Source organism: Penicillium arizonense (genome assembly GCF_001773325.1).
Source record: "Penicillium arizonense strain CBS 141311 chromosome Unknown PENARI_contig021, whole genome shotgun sequence".
Classification (NCBI taxonomy): Eukaryota; Fungi; Ascomycota; class Eurotiomycetes; order Eurotiales; family Aspergillaceae; genus Penicillium; species Penicillium arizonense.
Genome location: NW_019173298.1, coordinates 356,946 through 373,761, shown reverse-complemented (window position 1 = coordinate 373,761; position 16,816 = coordinate 356,946). Strand labels below are relative to the sequence as shown.

General features: G+C 50.1%; 8 protein-coding genes across 8 annotated transcripts; 4 read left to right on the top strand and 4 right to left on the bottom strand.

Annotated features, from left to right (window-relative positions):
- Window positions 1-70: 70 nt before the first annotated feature.
- PENARI_c021G05557 (putative 5'-nucleotidase) lies at window positions 71-2,257 on the top strand (the record flags this gene model as incomplete). The annotated part of the gene is made up of 4 exons (XM_022635210.1): window positions 71-174; window positions 243-453; window positions 507-700; window positions 754-2,257. 4 exons carry the CDS (start codon window positions 71-73, stop codon window positions 2,255-2,257), a joined length of 2,013 nt encoding a protein of 670 aa, XP_022484924.1.
- Window positions 2,258-2,424: 167 nt separating this feature from the next.
- Window positions 2,425-4,014, bottom strand: PENARI_c021G11902 (uncharacterized protein; the record flags this gene model as incomplete). The annotated part of the gene is made up of 1 exon (XM_022635290.1): window positions 2,425-4,014. The coding sequence occupies one exon, from the start codon at window positions 4,012-4,014 to the stop codon at window positions 2,425-2,427; it is 1,590 nt and encodes a 529-aa protein (XP_022484976.1).
- Window positions 4,015-4,291: 277 nt separating this feature from the next.
- PENARI_c021G05009 (uncharacterized protein) lies at window positions 4,292-6,321 on the bottom strand (the record flags this gene model as incomplete). Its single annotated transcript, XM_022635196.1, has 3 exons — window positions 4,292-5,512; window positions 5,567-5,897; window positions 5,987-6,321. 3 exons carry the CDS (start codon window positions 6,319-6,321, stop codon window positions 4,292-4,294), a joined length of 1,887 nt encoding a protein of 628 aa, XP_022484993.1.
- A 755-nt stretch (window positions 6,322-7,076) lies between these two features.
- On the top strand, window positions 7,077-8,701 carry PENARI_c021G07198 (flavin-containing monooxygenase; the record flags this gene model as incomplete). The annotated part of the gene is made up of 2 exons (XM_022635227.1): window positions 7,077-7,364; window positions 7,415-8,701. The coding sequence occupies 2 exons, from the start codon at window positions 7,077-7,079 to the stop codon at window positions 8,699-8,701; spliced, it is 1,575 nt and encodes a 524-aa protein (XP_022484886.1).
- Window positions 8,702-8,875: 174 nt separating this feature from the next.
- Window positions 8,876-9,670, bottom strand: PENARI_c021G11726 (uncharacterized protein; the record flags this gene model as incomplete). The annotated part of the gene is made up of 4 exons (XM_022635288.1): window positions 8,876-8,916; window positions 9,000-9,338; window positions 9,392-9,604; window positions 9,658-9,670. The coding sequence occupies 4 exons, from the start codon at window positions 9,668-9,670 to the stop codon at window positions 8,876-8,878; spliced, it is 606 nt and encodes a 201-aa protein (XP_022484942.1).
- A 1,247-nt stretch (window positions 9,671-10,917) lies between these two features.
- On the bottom strand, window positions 10,918-12,036 carry lcp5 (small subunit rRNA maturation protein LCP5; the record flags this gene model as incomplete). Its single annotated transcript, XM_022635191.1, has 1 exon — window positions 10,918-12,036. The coding sequence occupies one exon, from the start codon at window positions 12,034-12,036 to the stop codon at window positions 10,918-10,920; it is 1,119 nt and encodes a 372-aa protein (XP_022484995.1).
- A 313-nt stretch (window positions 12,037-12,349) lies between these two features.
- On the top strand, window positions 12,350-14,447 carry PENARI_c021G02364 (transmembrane 9 family protein; the record flags this gene model as incomplete). The annotated part of the gene is made up of 4 exons (XM_022635169.1): window positions 12,350-13,451; window positions 13,506-13,843; window positions 13,900-14,335; window positions 14,380-14,447. 4 exons carry the CDS (start codon window positions 12,350-12,352, stop codon window positions 14,445-14,447), a joined length of 1,944 nt encoding a protein of 647 aa, XP_022485002.1.
- A 381-nt stretch (window positions 14,448-14,828) lies between these two features.
- PENARI_c021G09221 (EF-hand domain-containing protein) lies at window positions 14,829-15,712 on the top strand (the record flags this gene model as incomplete). The annotated part of the gene is made up of 4 exons (XM_022635248.1): window positions 14,829-14,839; window positions 15,033-15,118; window positions 15,186-15,481; window positions 15,533-15,712. 4 exons carry the CDS (start codon window positions 14,829-14,831, stop codon window positions 15,710-15,712), a joined length of 573 nt encoding a protein of 190 aa, XP_022484971.1.
- Window positions 15,713-16,816: the final 1,104 nt, after the last annotated feature.

Sequence of the window (16,816 nt, the reverse complement as noted above, 5' to 3'; positions counted from 1 at the left end):
CCATCTCCCCTTCTCCCCTGTAGCTATTCTTTGTATCTTTCTGGACCTCTTGGACTTCCTTGGGTTTCACATGGCAAGCCTCGACACAGACGGCCACTCCGTCACTTATTGCTCAGATCGAACCGGATCCCCGGATCTACGGCTGATCCACTACAATGATGTTTATCACGTCGAGTATGCGCCTCTCTCATCCAGCTCGCCACCCTGCTTTGAATGGAACTATACTAACACATTCTACTTAGGTCTGGCTCTGCAGAACCTATTGGCGGGATATCTCGATTCCAATCCCTCGTGAACTACTACCGATCTCACTCGCAATTCGCCGGGCAGCCCGATATCCTCACCTTCTTCTCCGGCGATGCATTCAATCCGAGTATCGAGAGTACAATTACAAAAGGCAGACATATGGTACCATTTCTCAACACAGTGGGCACCGATGTGGCTTGTGTGGGTGTGAGTATGGCAACCAGCAATCCGCCTGGCATGTACACCGCTAATTCATCCAGAATCATGACCTTGATTTTGGAGTGGTCCAGTTCCGGCATCTTGCGAGCCAATGTCATTTCCCGTGGCTTTTGGCAAATGTGCTTGACCCGGCGTTAGGAGACGGTGTTCCAATCGCCGACTGTGGTAAGACCCGCATATTGACATCGTCGAACGGGATCAAGATTGGCGTGTTGGGTCTAGGAGAGAGAGAATGGTATGCATTCCAGACGATACGCTCTTAGCATCTTCGGCTTACACGACTTTTAGGCTCGGCACAATCAACGTACTTCCGCCTGATCTGATTTACAAATCCGCGTCTGAAACAGCTCGAGCACTTGGTAAGCAACTCCGGGAACAAGGAGCAGACATTGTCGTCGCTGTCACCCATCAACGCGAACCAAACGATCATAAATTAGCCAGCAATCTATCGCCTGATCTTGTCGACATCATCCTCGGAGGACACGACCACTTCTATGCGCATTCCATTGTCAATGGAATTCATGTCTTGCGATCAGGGACTGACTTCAAACAATTCAGCTATATTGAGGCTTTCCGCAAACCTGGTGGGAAAGGGGGCTGGGATTTCAACATCGTGCGGCGAGATGTAGTTCGCTCAATTCCTGAGGACCCTGATACGGTGAAGTTGGTGGCCCGGCTCACATCCAGCCTCAAGGCTAAACTGGACAAACCAATTGGGTTCACCGTTAGTCCCCTCGATGGTCGTTTCTCTACTGTACGCCAGCGTGAATCCAATCTAGGTAATTTTGTCTGCGACCTAATGCGCTTCTACTATGCCGCCGACTGTGCCATGATGGCCGGTGGCACCATTCGCGGCGATCAAATCTACCCGCCAGGGATTTTGAAGCTGAAAGATTTGTTGAACTGTTTCCCTTTTGAAGATCCCGTCGTGCTGCTACGCCTCAGTGGTCAGGCATTGCTGAATGCACTTGAAAATGGGGTTAGCCAGCTCCCTGCACTCGAGGGCCGGTTCTCGCAGGTGTCGAATATCAGCTATGGGTTTAAGCTCACAGCGCCCCCGGGCTCGCGCATTACATTCGCGCGTATCGGTAGTGAACCCATTGATCTGCATCGTGATTATGTCCTCGCGACTCGTGGATACATGGCGCGAGGTAAAGACGGATTTTCCGCATTACTAGTTCAGTCTGAAGGAGGTGAGGTGGAGGAGCTTGTTGATGAGGAAAACGGTGTGCTCATTAGCACCATTCTACGCCAATACTTCCTAAGTCTGAAGGTGCTCGGTAAATGGAATCGCTGGAGCGCCAGTTTGCGCCGACATTGGGGTACTGTCCATCGCAACCTGCACGGTGAAGGCTGGCTAAAACCGCCATCCGCCGCGACGTCTCCCAAAGCCGAAAAGCCCCCAGTCAAGAAGCTAGGGTCACGACCTGCTCTTAAGCGGACAAACCATGCAGAATACTATTACGGTCGATTCCCTGAAGAGCTTGAACAGGATATCAAGGCTCTCACTGGGGATGAGGCTAATGGCGACGCCATGGACTCTGATTCCGATGAGAATCCGGATATACTGACCTCATCGCAACCATTCACCAACTACGTTACCTTGCCAGCGCAGTCCTCCGCCGACGAAGAGCACCGCTTGCAAATTGCGCGGCGAGTTGTCCGGAAGTGGATGCGGCACGCAGGACTACAACCTACAACGTTGAACACCATGGACGGTGAGGGAGAGTTCACTCCAGCCTGGACGTCAGGTATCTCTCCTCGGCTGGAGGGACGAATTGTGGAGGAATAGACACGCCCCTCGGCGTTCCTTTCGGGCATTTCATTTTCGGGGTCTGTTTATATGTTCGGTTCTATATTTGCGTGTTCTCCCTATCTTGCATCATGCATAAGCACTAGATGAGGCCTCTCGGCGTTTTTGCGACTGGCGAGGTTGAATGCATAATACCAGGCTTTGGTTTAGTCGGCTTTCTTCTTAGGAATCTCCTTTTGCAATAGATAGTCCCCTCCTCTCCAGGCTTTGTAGACTCCGTACAATCCACTGAATGGCCAGACATCCCAAAGAGCTCGTTTGACCATTCCCTTCCATCCACTTTCGAACACCCCGCGATGCGCACCCGGGAGATCCGATTCGCGCACCCGTACCTTGTCATACAGCGTGGGAAGGTGTTGTGCATGGTACTTGCTACGCAGAGTATCGTAGTCCTCTTTGTTGTAAATTTTCCAGAACTCTGCCTCTGTATAGTAAGTATGTGCATAGAGCCATTTCTTTCCTCCAAGGCTATGAACCTTCTGTTCGAGCTGCCGATTTTGAGCCACAAATTCGGCTTGTCCAGTGGTGGTTGATGGTCCCCAGATTCCGAAATTCATCAAAGTTGTTCTCTCTGGGTTCGAATCATCTGCTTTGCTATGGTTCATCGTCTGTCCTTCCAACCCACCGGCGCTTCCAGGGGGTAGTGGGCAGAGCCAGAGAGGATATTGCCCAAAGTTCTCGGGATGGTCCAGCCAGTCCAGGAACTCGGAAGCGGTAGATACTGGCACGCCGACGTCTTGAATGACATACTGGCGTGCGAGACCACTGACATGCAAAGCGTGGTACATCACCCGGGTGTACATAAATCGGTTGAGGAGCCAGCGCGTAAGTGGGATGAACGGGACACAGAAGTAGCGGAAAGCGTAACGGGCAACCCAGAAGCCACCCCGGTCATAGCGGAAGAGATAGTCTGTCAGAGGAATGTAGTCCACTGCATCTGGAGTGTGAGAGCCAGCTTGCTTGGTGAGAGATTTGGTGATCCGTTCGACGTGCAAATAAAACCAATCATCTTGTCGACGAGTGAACCGATGGACTGTTAGATTGGGACTTTTGCTCACTTGTCGTCCAGCGCAAACAACGATCTTGTTCTTTGAGTAAACGATACCGTCGAGATATTCAGTCTTCGGATCAGCACGAGCCGCCTGGAAGTCGCACAGTGCATCTTTCATATTTGAACTGACATAGTATTTCAATTCGATCAAGGGTTCTGCCTTCTTTAATCGAACCTCCAACAAGGTGACCACTCCAAGAGTACCAAAGGAAGATGCAGCGCCCCAGAACAAGTCCGATCGTTTGTCCTCGATATCCTCCCTCAACTCGACGCGGTCATTGAAGGCCTTCACCACCTGGCCATCCGCAAGAACCATTTCAATCCAATTGACCGTATGATCAAAGAACCCTTCCCGAAACGAGCTGCTCTCGCCCGACGTTCCGGAGAATCCGCCTCCGACGGTGATACCCGGAAACTCCATAACGACGAGCGGGACCAGGCCCAGAGATCGGGAGGCGTGCACAAGGGCATCCATCGGGACATTAGGCTCGACCAGTGCCGTGCAGCTGTCTGCATTGATCTGCAAAATATGGGTGAGATCTGCAATGCTCACTGTGGTAGATGCTGAGTGATTGGAGGGTCGCGTGCTATTGGTTGCGCCATGGTAAATGCGAAAGGGTTGTTGGCGGCGGTAGAAGTCAGTGACCCGCGCCGATATCTCCTGCACAGCTTCAGAATGAGTCATGAGGGAGGCCAATGCAGGATGCAGGATGCAAGGGAGTTGAAATGGAGAAGGCCGAAGCTCGGTTTCCCCGCAAAAATCTTATCGATAAAGAGATTTAGCACGCGTTAGGGCTCTTTCTAGTCGAAACAAAGTGTTAAAGCACTTCGCTGCTAGATCAGGTCGGGTTAAGCCTAAGATTCAATATAGTATAGAGAGAGGTGCACGTTATAGACCTTAGAGATAGAAGATAGAAGAAGATGGAATTGGACTCGCTTAAACTACAGGTATCATAAAGTCATTATTGAACTCCAACTGGGCGTGCTCCTGAGAGGTTGACCACCCGGCCCCCTCCGGCTCCTCCTGCTCCCCCTGCTCCTCCATTGGCTCTAGGTGCATTGAACCCGGTAGGCGGAGGCTGAACCCAGCCAGGAACGCTGGAATCTTCGTTCTCATGCGAAAAGATGGTCTGCCAAACATTCGGGAAGCCTGTAGGCAAGGCGCCTCGGAGTCGGGCACCCGGAATGGCGAATCGAGGGTTGCGGTGGGTGAGGTACCCGCGCATCAAACCTTGTGTCAGGAGGGATGCAAATATCGACTCGATTTCCCGCATCAGAGGAGACGGGGTGTGGGAATATCTGCTGTCTTCGGGTTCGTCGGAATATGGGTACACGTCGCAGTCGCCATAATCATCATATGGCTCGCCATCCACCAGTTGACCGGTTTCACTGGGCTGCCAGTACCCTTCATCATTATAGAAGCCATCCGGGGCGATGTAATCGCCATATTCTGCGAGTATTTCGCTATCCTGGGGACCAGTATACTCATCTTCCCCTGACAAGCCCGCGTACTCGGAATCTGTGGGTTCGAAGATGACCTGTGAACCATATTTGTTGAGAGCTGCTGTGGCACCAGCCGGGTCATTCCCGGATAATGCATGCTGTGATTGAAGCCATCGCGTTGCTACAACGGCCTTGTTGAGATAGAGATACGGGGGAGGTCCGCGTTGCGCCTGCGCCTGCGGATCTCCGTGGAAACCTCCGTTGATGAAAACTTTGCGCGCAAAAGAACGCCATACAAGAATCTCGCATCGATTGCGGAGAGTGAGCAAAATTCCTTTGCGGGCGAACCATTCAGCGGTGGGTGAGCTGAGGGAGAGATGCTGTCGGAAGGCAAGGTAATCTCCTCGAGTGATCAACCGACATAGAGGTTCGAATTGTTCGGCAAGACCGTGTGCCTCCGGTCTTTGCAAAAGCGCCCGGGAGGGGAATCGGCCCAGTATGATGTTGCATGGAATCAAATAGGTGAGGATTAGGTGTCGTTGGCTTGTTGCCTGGCGGTGGCATTGGTCATAGGCAGCCTGCAGTGCAGTCTGAGCAGGGAAAAAGAGGTTGTTGGCGAAGAGGTAGCGACCGAGGTAGTAGAGGTAGGTAACACGCTGCGAGGCAGGGAAGTAAGCCAAGGGGGGCGACTGCGCGGTGATGCTCGCAAACATCTGTTCAGCGTTGCGAAGCTTGCCGCACTATTTTTCGTCAATAAGAATATGCGGTGGGAAAGGACCAAGAGACCTGCATACCTGGAAGAGAAGTTTTAGACACAAATTGGCCATGAGATAGATACCGATCCGTTTGCCCTCTGGCTTGCCGTGCGGGCCAGGAGTGCCGGTACGGTCAGTCAAACACTTGATAAATGCTTCGCGCACCACATTTGCCGATTTTTCCACCAAAGTCACTTTCTCAACCGTATCATCTTGGTCTGGTTGTCCTTCCATGCGTAGGATATGCGCGATCAGATCCGGTCGACGATCGAGACCCATAGCCAATTTCGCCAGGACTTTGGACAAGTAGAGCACAGTAGGAAGAACAACGACGCCCATCTGGCTATCTCCAAGGGCGAGCACACACTGGCTAAAGTTGTAAGAAATTGAGTCAGTGATCAGGCTCGTTATTGCGGGCATGTTGCTGCGCGCATTAGATCTCTGTGGGTTAGAACCTACTTGAGCAAAGCTTTCAATAAATTGTATGTCTCCAGCAAGTTTTCCGTCTTCACATCGCGCAGAAAGGTCAGGTAGAGCTTGAGAAAAGTCGGAAAGGCGGTCCACGAGGAGCTACCCTTGGATCGCGGCACGAGGCGATCACATCGTTGGAGAAGCTCGGCATCAGATTTGGGACATGGGGGGAAGTTATTTCGTAATTCCTCGATCATGCGCTCATAAATGTCGGAGAGGGGCGGCTCGATCTGAAGGAAGTCCTGTACTTTAGCACCGTCGCGATTCTGGACCAATTCCCCAAGGCTGCCGAGGAATTGGTCAAGAACGGGGGTAGGACCCATAGTGAAAGATGAGGCTGATCGCTCAGGCTGTTTATCGCAGCGGTCTAAAGAGACTCAAGAATGAAAGATCATGGCGCCCATGAGGAAGTTGACAAGGAAGTGTCAACCTTGAAGACTGCGGATGGCATTGTTGGCAGAACGAGGTTTACCGCCCAGGGTTTGTATACAATGCCATCAGATTTTCGAAGAGGGTTTCTACTCAATTCACCAATGCCATTGGGTAATTTAGTTCATGATATACCAATATTTGTAGTGCAGATTATGTATTGGTTTGGTCAATTTGAAAATATCTCCTCATGGTATCTACCAATTGCGGTTTCGATCTATACATACCAGATCTACACAGACGGCGAAGATGTCTACCTGCTTTCTAAGAGAAGATCGCATTGTCCCCTCTCGCGGCTTTGCTCGGCTACCATTCGAGCTGAGGTGTACTTTTTGTCAGAAAAACATGTGAAAGTAACACTTCAGAGCTGTGTAGGTCGCACATAGCCCCATCCAGAGCTTGAAACGTCTAGTCTTCTATGAATTGACTCTTGTGACGGCATCCCGAGGAAGATATCTGTGGATCCTGCGGCCTAGAGAAGCAAATAGCAGTAAAAGAAGCGTGTGGATAGACCAAAGGCCCCTGATCGAAGTATGAAATTCTTGGAATCTTCCGACATGATGTCATGTCTTCACATGAAAGCACTGAAGCGTCCAACGTCGTATAAATATTCTCCCGGCTCTCACCATTTCTTTTCTCATCTTCAAACATGGCGGCCTCTAGCAATGAGTCGTTTATCCTGGCACTGATCCGGCATCCATTTGTAGAAACCTTTACCTGGTTCTACATGGCTCTGCAGGCAGTCCTGGTCTACGTCTTTTCTCCCGTTCCCCCACCCCCAACCGCTCAAAACGCCAACATCCCTCGCAAGAGGGTCGCAGTCATTGGTGCTGGATTGACTGGAGTGTCCTCTGCTGCCCATTGTGTGGGTCATGGCTTCGATGTGCAACTATTTGAATCACGACCTAAGGAACAAGGTCTCGGAGGCATCTGGAGTGTAGGATTTTCCCTGCTTAGTGAAATATAACTTCAACTAACAAGCTATAGAGAGTCAACTCAACCTCTGCATTGCAGGTCCACAGTCTCATGTACAGGTTCCACCCCTCTGTCCACTTTGACAGCGCATATCCTTCCCAGCAGCAGATCAAGGAACAGATTATCAAGGTCTGGAAACACTATGACTTGGAAGGACGTACCGCGTTTGAGACCCATGTCACTTCCGTGAAAAAGAACAAGAACGGCAAATGGGTCATCAACGACGACGAAAGCCAGTACGGCGTCTTCGACGGTATCTTGGCTACAGTAGGCGTGTGTGGAGACCCTAAGATGCCTCCACTGCCCAACCAAGAAAAGTTCAAGGGGGAAATCTACCATTCCTCTAATCTGGATGGCAAGAGTGCCAAAGGAAAGAAGGTGTTGATTGTTGGAGGCGGCGCCAGCGCCATCGAGGCACTAGAATTTGCTGTCAAGAACGGTGCCGCCGAGATCGACGTCTTGTCTCGGTCAGACAAATGGATCATCCCTCGAAACGTGCTCGTGCAATCCCTGCTGGCTTGCAACATCTTTGGTCAGGAGATTTCTCTCTCATGGATTCCCGAATGGTTGCTGCGCAAGTTCTTCTACCGGGACCTCCAAGACATTGCGCCGACTGAAAAGGGAATCTTCACACAGACTCCCATGGCCAATTCTGAATTATTCGACCAGATTCGGGAAGGAAAGGCGCATTGGCTGCGAGGCGATATTGTTTCAGTGGAAGAGAGGGGTGTGACATTCAACTTCCGATCCAAGGGTGTGCCCAAGGGAGGCCCTGGCCAGGAGCGCCTGGTTGAGGGTGACATCATTGTCATGGCGACTGGCTTCAAACGACCTTCATTGGCCTTCTTGCCGGAGGAGGTTTTCGAAGAACCGTACGGCCCGCCCAGCTGGTATCTCCAAGTCTTCCCACCCAAATACCCGGACATTTGCGCAAACAATAGCACCTACGTTGACGCCATTGGAACAGTGGGCAACATGCATATCGGAATCTACACACGATTTTTGCTCATGTTCCTGACTGACCCATTGACCCGTCCCACTGAGGCTTGGATGAAGACCTGGATCGATTTCACACGGTTCATGAAGCGTCTGGCACCCACGGGAGCGTTTGAGTTTTTCACCTATGCTGAACTGATTTACTGGTACTTATTTGTTCTGGTCATCAACCCATTCCGTTGGAAGTGGGCGTTATTCGTGTTCTTCGGTATCGGCCGTGGATTGCCCTTGATGGTCGTGGAGCAGGAAAACGCCTTCCGCAGGGAGTTGGAAAAGCAGCGCCCAAAGAATAAGACTCATTGAATGTGTGAAATAAGAGATGTGGCCAACATAGCAGGCGATTGATTTGCAGCGAAAGCAGCATAGCGATGAAGCCAGGACTTGGGTCTTGATTTGTTTTGAATGAATAAAGAAACCTCCACAGAGATCTTCAATGCATGTAATATGAAGGAAAGCAAGTTCAGTGCATACATTAAGTCACAGGTATCCATTAACAGCAACCTTGGAAGATTTGAAAGCTAATTCCGATGTCAGTGCTCTTTAATCTCTGATATTTTCTTCTCCATGTTGTAAGCCAGGTTCCCCCCTTGTAGAAAGCTACCTGGGATATAACGCTTTTCTTCCAGCCACAATATCGGCCAAAGCAACATGACACCAGCAACACAGAAGAGCGTTGCAATCAGGTGCCAGCCAAAAACAAGCCAGTATCCAATGTGTGGCATGATGAACTTGATAAACTCCGAGGTTTGGTATAGATCTTCTTGCTGGGTGATGTAGTAAAGTCTGTGGTCCCCATTGGTCGTGGCATCGCTCGTGGGAGATTCAAAAGTCAAATCCAAGACAGTGGTGAGGCTGACTGGAGCAACATGGAAAGGAACAAGCCAGATAGAGAAGATTTGTGACATATTCACATAAAGTTTGAGCTTTTCCTCGTCGAATGCTACAAAGAGGTTAGATTCTTTACTCTTCTATCACCGTCGCGTAGTGACATACCGATAGAATGGACCTCCAACTCGATTCGGGGCGACATAATCTTGTACCACTGAAAGATCTTTGCAACCCACCATCGGCTCCCCTGGAAGCTGGGAACCCGACAGAAGGGATGGACAAAAGATGCATTGTTGGTGTAGAACCGCCCCAGGACAGTTTCCTGCACAGACGGCGGCGACTGCGTCAGAAGACGGATTACCGTTGGGATTTCAGCCACTGTAGACCATTTTAGTTTGACAACACTAGAAAACACCACGTCTATAACGTACCAGGGTTCTCCATTTTAGTGCAAGAGTGTTGCAGAGAGAAGAAACGAGCCGAGCAAGATATCAAAAGGTATGACATCATGTCCTTTCACATGTGAATCAGGGCCAACTTGCCAAGTGTAACATTTCTATTCTACTCTGTAGTGCGCCTTGTCATTTAAAATTAAATAATTAATAATAGGGAATTTCTAGTTTACACTGCGTTTCCAGGCTTTATCAGAATTCGTCGGCCGCAAATTGATCCATGGATGGCTATACAACCGTAAAATATAGATCAAGACTACCACAACTGACAGTTATTAAACATGCACAACCTAAAGTGGCCACGACTTGTTCTTCTGAACGTGCTTTGATTCTGTTTAATAACGGCCTGGTGTATCAGTCTGAATTCCAAAGGCGGGACTATATTGTCGAAATTACAATTTTCTTAACTTCGAGCATATGGCTTCACAGGGCGGCTCGGCGTTTCCAATATACCCATACGACAAGGTGTCAACTACACCGAGGACAATGCGATGGTCTCGGTTCCCAAAAACATCTTCCAGGCCGAGCCCTGGAGGAACTAGCTGGTTGCAAACAGTATCAAAACCAATGCGGGATAGAATTCCCGGCCCGTCGTGAGTCAAAGAGTCCACAAACAAGGCGTAAGCAATGGGGTTGATCAACATAGTCTCATGAAGATAGAAGCTCCCAGCAGGCTTTCCAGGACATGCAAGCTGGATTTGCGTATTTGTCACGCCCACATTGCGAGCCTCATGGAGAGTTGCTGAAGCATTGGGGTCACTTTGAGGCTGCACAATCTCATAAACGCTAGAATATACACTAGTTGTTAGGACATATGGGGAATCTCCACCGTCGGTACGAAGGGCGTGGATCAAATTGGATGGTCAGCGCTCTAAAATTCTGTTGAAGTTCATAAAATAACGAATATATGCAGCAGTATACTTGGATTGCTATATTGAGACCCAGCATACAAGTTCGTGAGACCGTAAGCAATGTTGATAGTAGAAGACAGATTACTTCGATTTTCACCATAGGGCCAAACGCTCTATCTCTCCCTACATAGCGAGGTATATATAGCATGCAAGATGTCAGTGCATATATGAATAGATCATATGCTTCAAGGGGTGTTATATAAGATAGGTACAGATATGTAGCAGGTCAAACCCGACCTTTTAACCAAAGAAACTCCGATAATGGTCAATATCATTCACAAGAAACGCCTTTTGGACTTGGAAATTGCTCTCCACATGAGGCCACGATTTACCGCTTCCAGCTGTCAACCTTCTTTCGTCGCTTATCGAAGATTTGGCCCATGCCCACGCCATCACTACGTTGGCCATCCTCGTTAACCTTTCGTTTCCGGCTCTTCTCCAGCGCGGCACCGCTGCCTTTGGCTCTCCGAGTGAGGCGCTCAATATGATCCGCGCCTTCATTGAGACCCTTCCATTCATCGCCTCCGAATGTGGTATCCTTTCCACGACCGCGTTTGGCCAAGTCCTTCTTGGTCTCCTTCGGCAAACGGACAAAGTTGGTCTCTTCGTAGGTAGTGCGCTCGGCTTCACGCTCGCGGTCTTTCTTTGACTTGGTCGTTCGGCCACCATCGATAATTGTGCTACCAATACTGGGCTCAGCCATAGGCGCAGAGGACATCTCAGCGCTGACGAATTCGTCAATGACATTGGATCGAAGGGGTCTGCGGTCTTGGCGTTCGCGACGCTCTGTCGTAGGCAAAGAAGTCGGCATGATCCTCGGAGGGCGGTAAATGCCATCACCAGGGCCCTTGTCGGCTGCCTTGGAGGGTTGGGCCTTCTTCTGCTCGGCGACTTGCTTGGAGAAGGCAGAGACATTGGGACGATAGGCCATTTCATCAATATCCTCTTCATCGTCGCTACCACTTTCATCGTCTGACGCTTCATTATCCGAGTTTGCGGCCTTGCGGCTCTTTGACTTCGTGGGCTGAGCCTTCTCAGATCGTTCCGCATCCTCGGCGGCCTTGATGACCTTATCTACCTGGTACTTCAGGCGTCCCTCGAGAGGGCGAACACCCCGCTCAAGGAAGACCCGCAGCTCGATCAATTTCTTCCGAATATCATCTTCGAGAGAGTTGTCCGCAGATTCGGCCTTCTCTTTTGGGCTTTGCTTCGAGGTTTGTCGCAATTGGAAAATAATCAGGAAAACAAGGTTGTGTAGGTAGGAAAGCAGGATCTCGCTCTTGGTGTCGAGGAGGGAGATGCCGTCCTGCGGAGGCTCGATCGTGACATCGGTAGGCGCATCTTTATGTGACTTGGGTAGAGAAGTGGGTGTGTTCGATAGACATGTGTTCAGAGTCTCAAGCAGTGCAGCCAAATTCAAAGGGCGCGAGGGCACCTGAGAAGTCATGATTGCAGATGTGCAGATATGAAGATGCGAAGATGCGAAGATCAATAAATTCGCGGGAAATTTTTGTCCTTATCGTTATCAGTCACGTGCAGAGGCGCCGGAGCTGTCCAGGTGTCAACTCTCCTTCTCTCTTGTGCATCTTGTTGTCTTGGTGGATTTCCCACGGATGAGACCGTGATTCTCTCTTTTCGTGGTAGCTTTGACTGTATGCAATCTGTCACCCTTTTATCGAACCTGAGCTTTACCGCCATTTCTAAACAAACCATCGAGCCTGACTTGCAAGGCGGGCCCCATATTATTTGGAACGCTCACCATGCGGTTCACCGATCGGGCCTCGCTCCTCGCATCGGTTCTCCTTGCAATTCCTTCTTTCACATCAGCCTTTTACCTCCCTGGTGTCGCCCCAACATCCTACGATGAAGGTCAATCAGTTCCGCTCTACGTCAACCACTTGACGCCCGGTCTCTCGCGCGACGACCAGCTCCATTCCGTTTTCTCCTACGACTACTACCACCCAGCATTTCAATTCTGTCGTCCGGCAGATGGCCCCAAGGATGTAAGGGAATCATTGGGGAGCATTCTGTTTGGTGACCGGATTCGCACCTCACCATTCGAGCTTCACATGGCAAAGAACGAGACCTGCAAATCGATCTGTGCAGAGGCCAAATTCGACGCCCGCAGCGCTAAATTTACCAATCGACGAATTTCCCAAGGTTACAACATCAACTGGCTTGTGGATGGGCTGCCGGCTGCGCAGTGGAATTACGACGGTGTTACCAAGACCAAGTTCTACAACCCTGGTTTCTCCCTTGGTGATCTCGATGATAGTGGACAAGCTCTGCTTAACAACCATTATGACATTGTGATTGACTACCACAAGGTGGGCTTCGGTGGCAAGGATAAATATCGCGTTGTTGGAGTGCTTGTCCAGCCTGAATCTCGCAAGAACTCTCGGAACTTGGATGACGGAACCGCTGAGTGCGGGACTCAGGGTGACGTTCTCACGCTGAGTGAGGATGGCGAAACAACTGTTACCTGGACATACAGTGTTTACTGGAAGGAATCTTCAACTGCTTGGGCTACCCGGTGGGATAAATACCTCCATGTCTATGACCCCAAGATCCATTGGTTCTCTCTCATCAACTCGGCCGTCTTTGTGGTGTTCCTTGTGGGCATGGTCAGCATGATTCTTATCCGCGCACTCAAGAAGGATATCGCTCGTTACAATCGGCTGGATTCGTTCAACCTTGAGGATTTGGATGGTACCTCGGCTGCGATCGAGGATGGCGTCCAGGAGGATTCCGGCTGGAAGTTGGTCCATGGCGATGTCTTCCGGTGCCCCAAGTCTCCGCTACTCCTCAGTGTGATGCTGGGTAACGGCGCTCAATTGTTTATGATGACTGGTGTCACTGTTGGTACGTATCCCGGCTCTCATTCTTTGCCTCTTTGATACTGACGTGCTTACTTAGCATTCGCCCTACTTGGCCTCCTTTCTCCCTCCAACCGTGGTTTCCTGGCCACCGCTATCCTCCTCATTTCCGCCCTCTTCGGTTGCATTGGCGGCTACGTATCGGCACGAGCATACAAGTCGTTTGGCGGCGACGCATGGAGGCGCAACATTATCATGACGCCTCTCTTCACGCCAGGAATCATCTTCGGTAGTTTCTTCATTCTCAATCTGTTCGTCTGGGCCAAGGGCTCCAGCGGTGCTGTGCCATTCGGAACCATGCTTGCGCTCGTCATGATCTGGTTTGTAATCAGCGTGCCATTGAGTGTGGCAGGCAGCTGGCTAGGATTCAAGCAATCGGTATTGTTAACTCTTCTCAAGTTCATGTCCTTTATCACTGACGTTGTTTTCCACAGCCAATCGAAGGCCCGACAAAGACAAACCAGATCCCCCGTCAGGTCCCGCCAATGGCTGGCAGCTTGCGCACGATTCCGTCGATTCTGCTGACCGGAATCCTGCCCTTCGGTGCGATCTTTGTTGAGCTATACTTCATCATGACCTCCCTCTGGACCAACAAGATCTACTACATGTTTGGATTCTTGTTCCTCTGCTACGGTCTCATGATTATCACCTCAGCGGCCACGACCGTTTTGCTGGTATACTTCCTGCTATGCGCAGAGAACTACCGGTGGCACTGGCGTGCCTTCGCGGGCGCTGGTATGACCGGAGGCTACGTCTTCGTGAATGCGCTCATTTTCTGGGCCACGCGGGTGAGCTTCGGTGGATTGACTGGGGCAGTGCTCTATGTGGGTTATTCGGCGCTGATCGCCTTCGTCGTGTTCATCTTGACTGGTATGTTCCCTTCCGCCTCCCATCGGGCTTCGCTGACCATCCAGGTTCCATCGGATTCTTCGCCAGTTGGGCATTTATTCATCGCATCTATGGCTCCATCAAGGTGGATTAAAAGTCAATAGCTGTATAAGTAGGTAGACGAGATGTATATAAGTAATGAACTGTAGAGTGCCAAGCCTCCCCGGCTGTTCTGGACTTCTTCTCGCCGCTTCGATCTTCAGTAACTTCTTCTTTCTCTTCTTCTTCTTCTTCTTAGTTACCCTCCATTCTCTCTCCATTCTCTTTACCTCTCTTTCTCGATATTCGCCGCTGTGTGTTTCTCCCCCTTACGTTGACTCCACGCCACCACGACTCAGCCACACATCCCGTTTCTACCATTTCTACCCCGCGTCACCATCTCCGCCGCTTTCGTTTTCGCTTCGTTTTCGCATCGTTTACCGGACTTGCAGCGTCTGTTTTTCGCCGTAATATACCGGACCTCAGGTGTTTGATCATGGGCAAGTCGTAAGTGCTACCTGTATCGCCCCCCCTCCCTGCGGTTCCGAACGGATAAGCGGAGACCGGAGCACGCTTTCCCCCCTCGCCAGGGCAAGATCCCAGGACCAGAAGTCTATACCTCTTGCGTGGGCTATTTATGGCCGCCGGATAATTCGAACGCGCTGCAGCATGAGATCATACGCTGACTCGTGCCCCGCAGTCAATCAAAGCTCTCGCCGACGCAGCTCGACGAGCTGCAAAGAGCCACACATTTCGATAAGAAAGAGCTACAGCAATGGTACAAAGGTATGCGACCACTCCAAGGCCTCTTAGAGATTCCGGAGCGATCGCTGACTGTAGACACGCTGTCCAGGGTTCCTTAAGGACTGCCCATCCGGCACCCTGACCAAGGAAGAGTTCCAGAAGATTTACCGACAATTCTTTCCTTTCGGCGACCCATCATCATTCGCAAATTATGTCTTCCGCGTTTTCGACTCCGACAATAGTGGCATGATCGATTTCAAAGAGTTTATCTGCGCGCTTTCTGTGACTTCACGGGGCAAGATGGAGGATAAGCTAGACTGGGCATTCCAGTTGTACGATATTGACGGTGACGGAAAGATCACTTACGACGAGATGCTGGCCATTGTCGAGGCGATTTATAAAATGGTGTGTTTGGTGTGTATGCGGCCTGGAAGAACTCTACTGACCGATGTTTAGGTGGGATCAATGGTGAAACTCCCCGAAGATGAAGACACCCCAGAGAAGCGCGTACGGAAGATCTTCCGAATGATGGACAAGGACGAGAATGGCAGTCTTGATATTGAGGAATTCAAGGAGGGCAGCAAACGGGACGAGACCATTGTCAGTGCCTTGTCGCTCTATGATGGATTGGTTTAGATGGGAAGGCGGGAATATGCATGTTTGTGTTTTTTTTTTTTTTTTTTGGATTCCCCTTTGCCTTTGTATATTGTAGTGAAGTACATTACTCGTTAGACGGCCTGGTCGAAACACTTCGCCTCCCACTTTCTTTCTTCTTCCGGCTATTCGACTAAAAACTACAATTGTATTCTTCAACCTACTCTATAACAAAGTGAAGATGATATCGCTAAAGGGGCCACTTGCATTCGGCTCCCTGGGGCTCTGTCAAGACCGACTATTCTGACCTAATGCCTTGATCAGCATAGTTTCGGGGTTCTGCTGTTTGCGATGCGCCCAATTGAATGTCCAGGTCGGTGTCTGGTTTCTACATGTATCTTTATCGGCCATCGTGCAGCCGTTCCTTGCGCTACTGCAGGGAGTACTTGACACGCATGCAGCTCTCTAAGACATCCATACCTCAGGATGGAAAAGATTATAGGTGGCTAAACAAGCTTGACATAAACAAAAGGTTAATCCAGGCATCTCTATGCTAGTCAATACATATTGTATAGGCTTGTTACCCGCGGTATAACGGAGACGAGCGATCCACATCTGAGCTAGTGATCAACTCATATCGCCCGTGGGCTAGAGTGAACCTTTAGTAGAAGTCTGCAAGCCTCTATTCCTGTAGGATGGGGGAGACCTCCGTTGTATCTAAGAAATAATTGTTTTGATATTGCGCGCCAACCGCGCCAATATACTGCTGTATACAGATGCATTGGTATTCACGCTGTTTAAGAGCCCAACAATGCTATAACGTTACTCTCTGAATGGATTCAACGGTGCACGTAGTCTGATACCGGTGATACTCCGTATGTATGTATGTCAATCTGCAATAAAGTAGCCAAGATTCGCAGGGAGGTTCAGAATAGTACATGTAATGTAGGCCGATCTAACAGTGGCGACCTACCATAACATGTCGATCAGGGCTAAGTTATAACGAACGTTAGTACGCACATGTAGATGTACACAGGTCATCACCAGAATGATATCCACTTCCTACTACAGATCCGCCCTAATTGACCCAAGTTGAAATCTCGGCACTAGGATTACTTGAAATAATTTACACCTCCTGGGCAATGG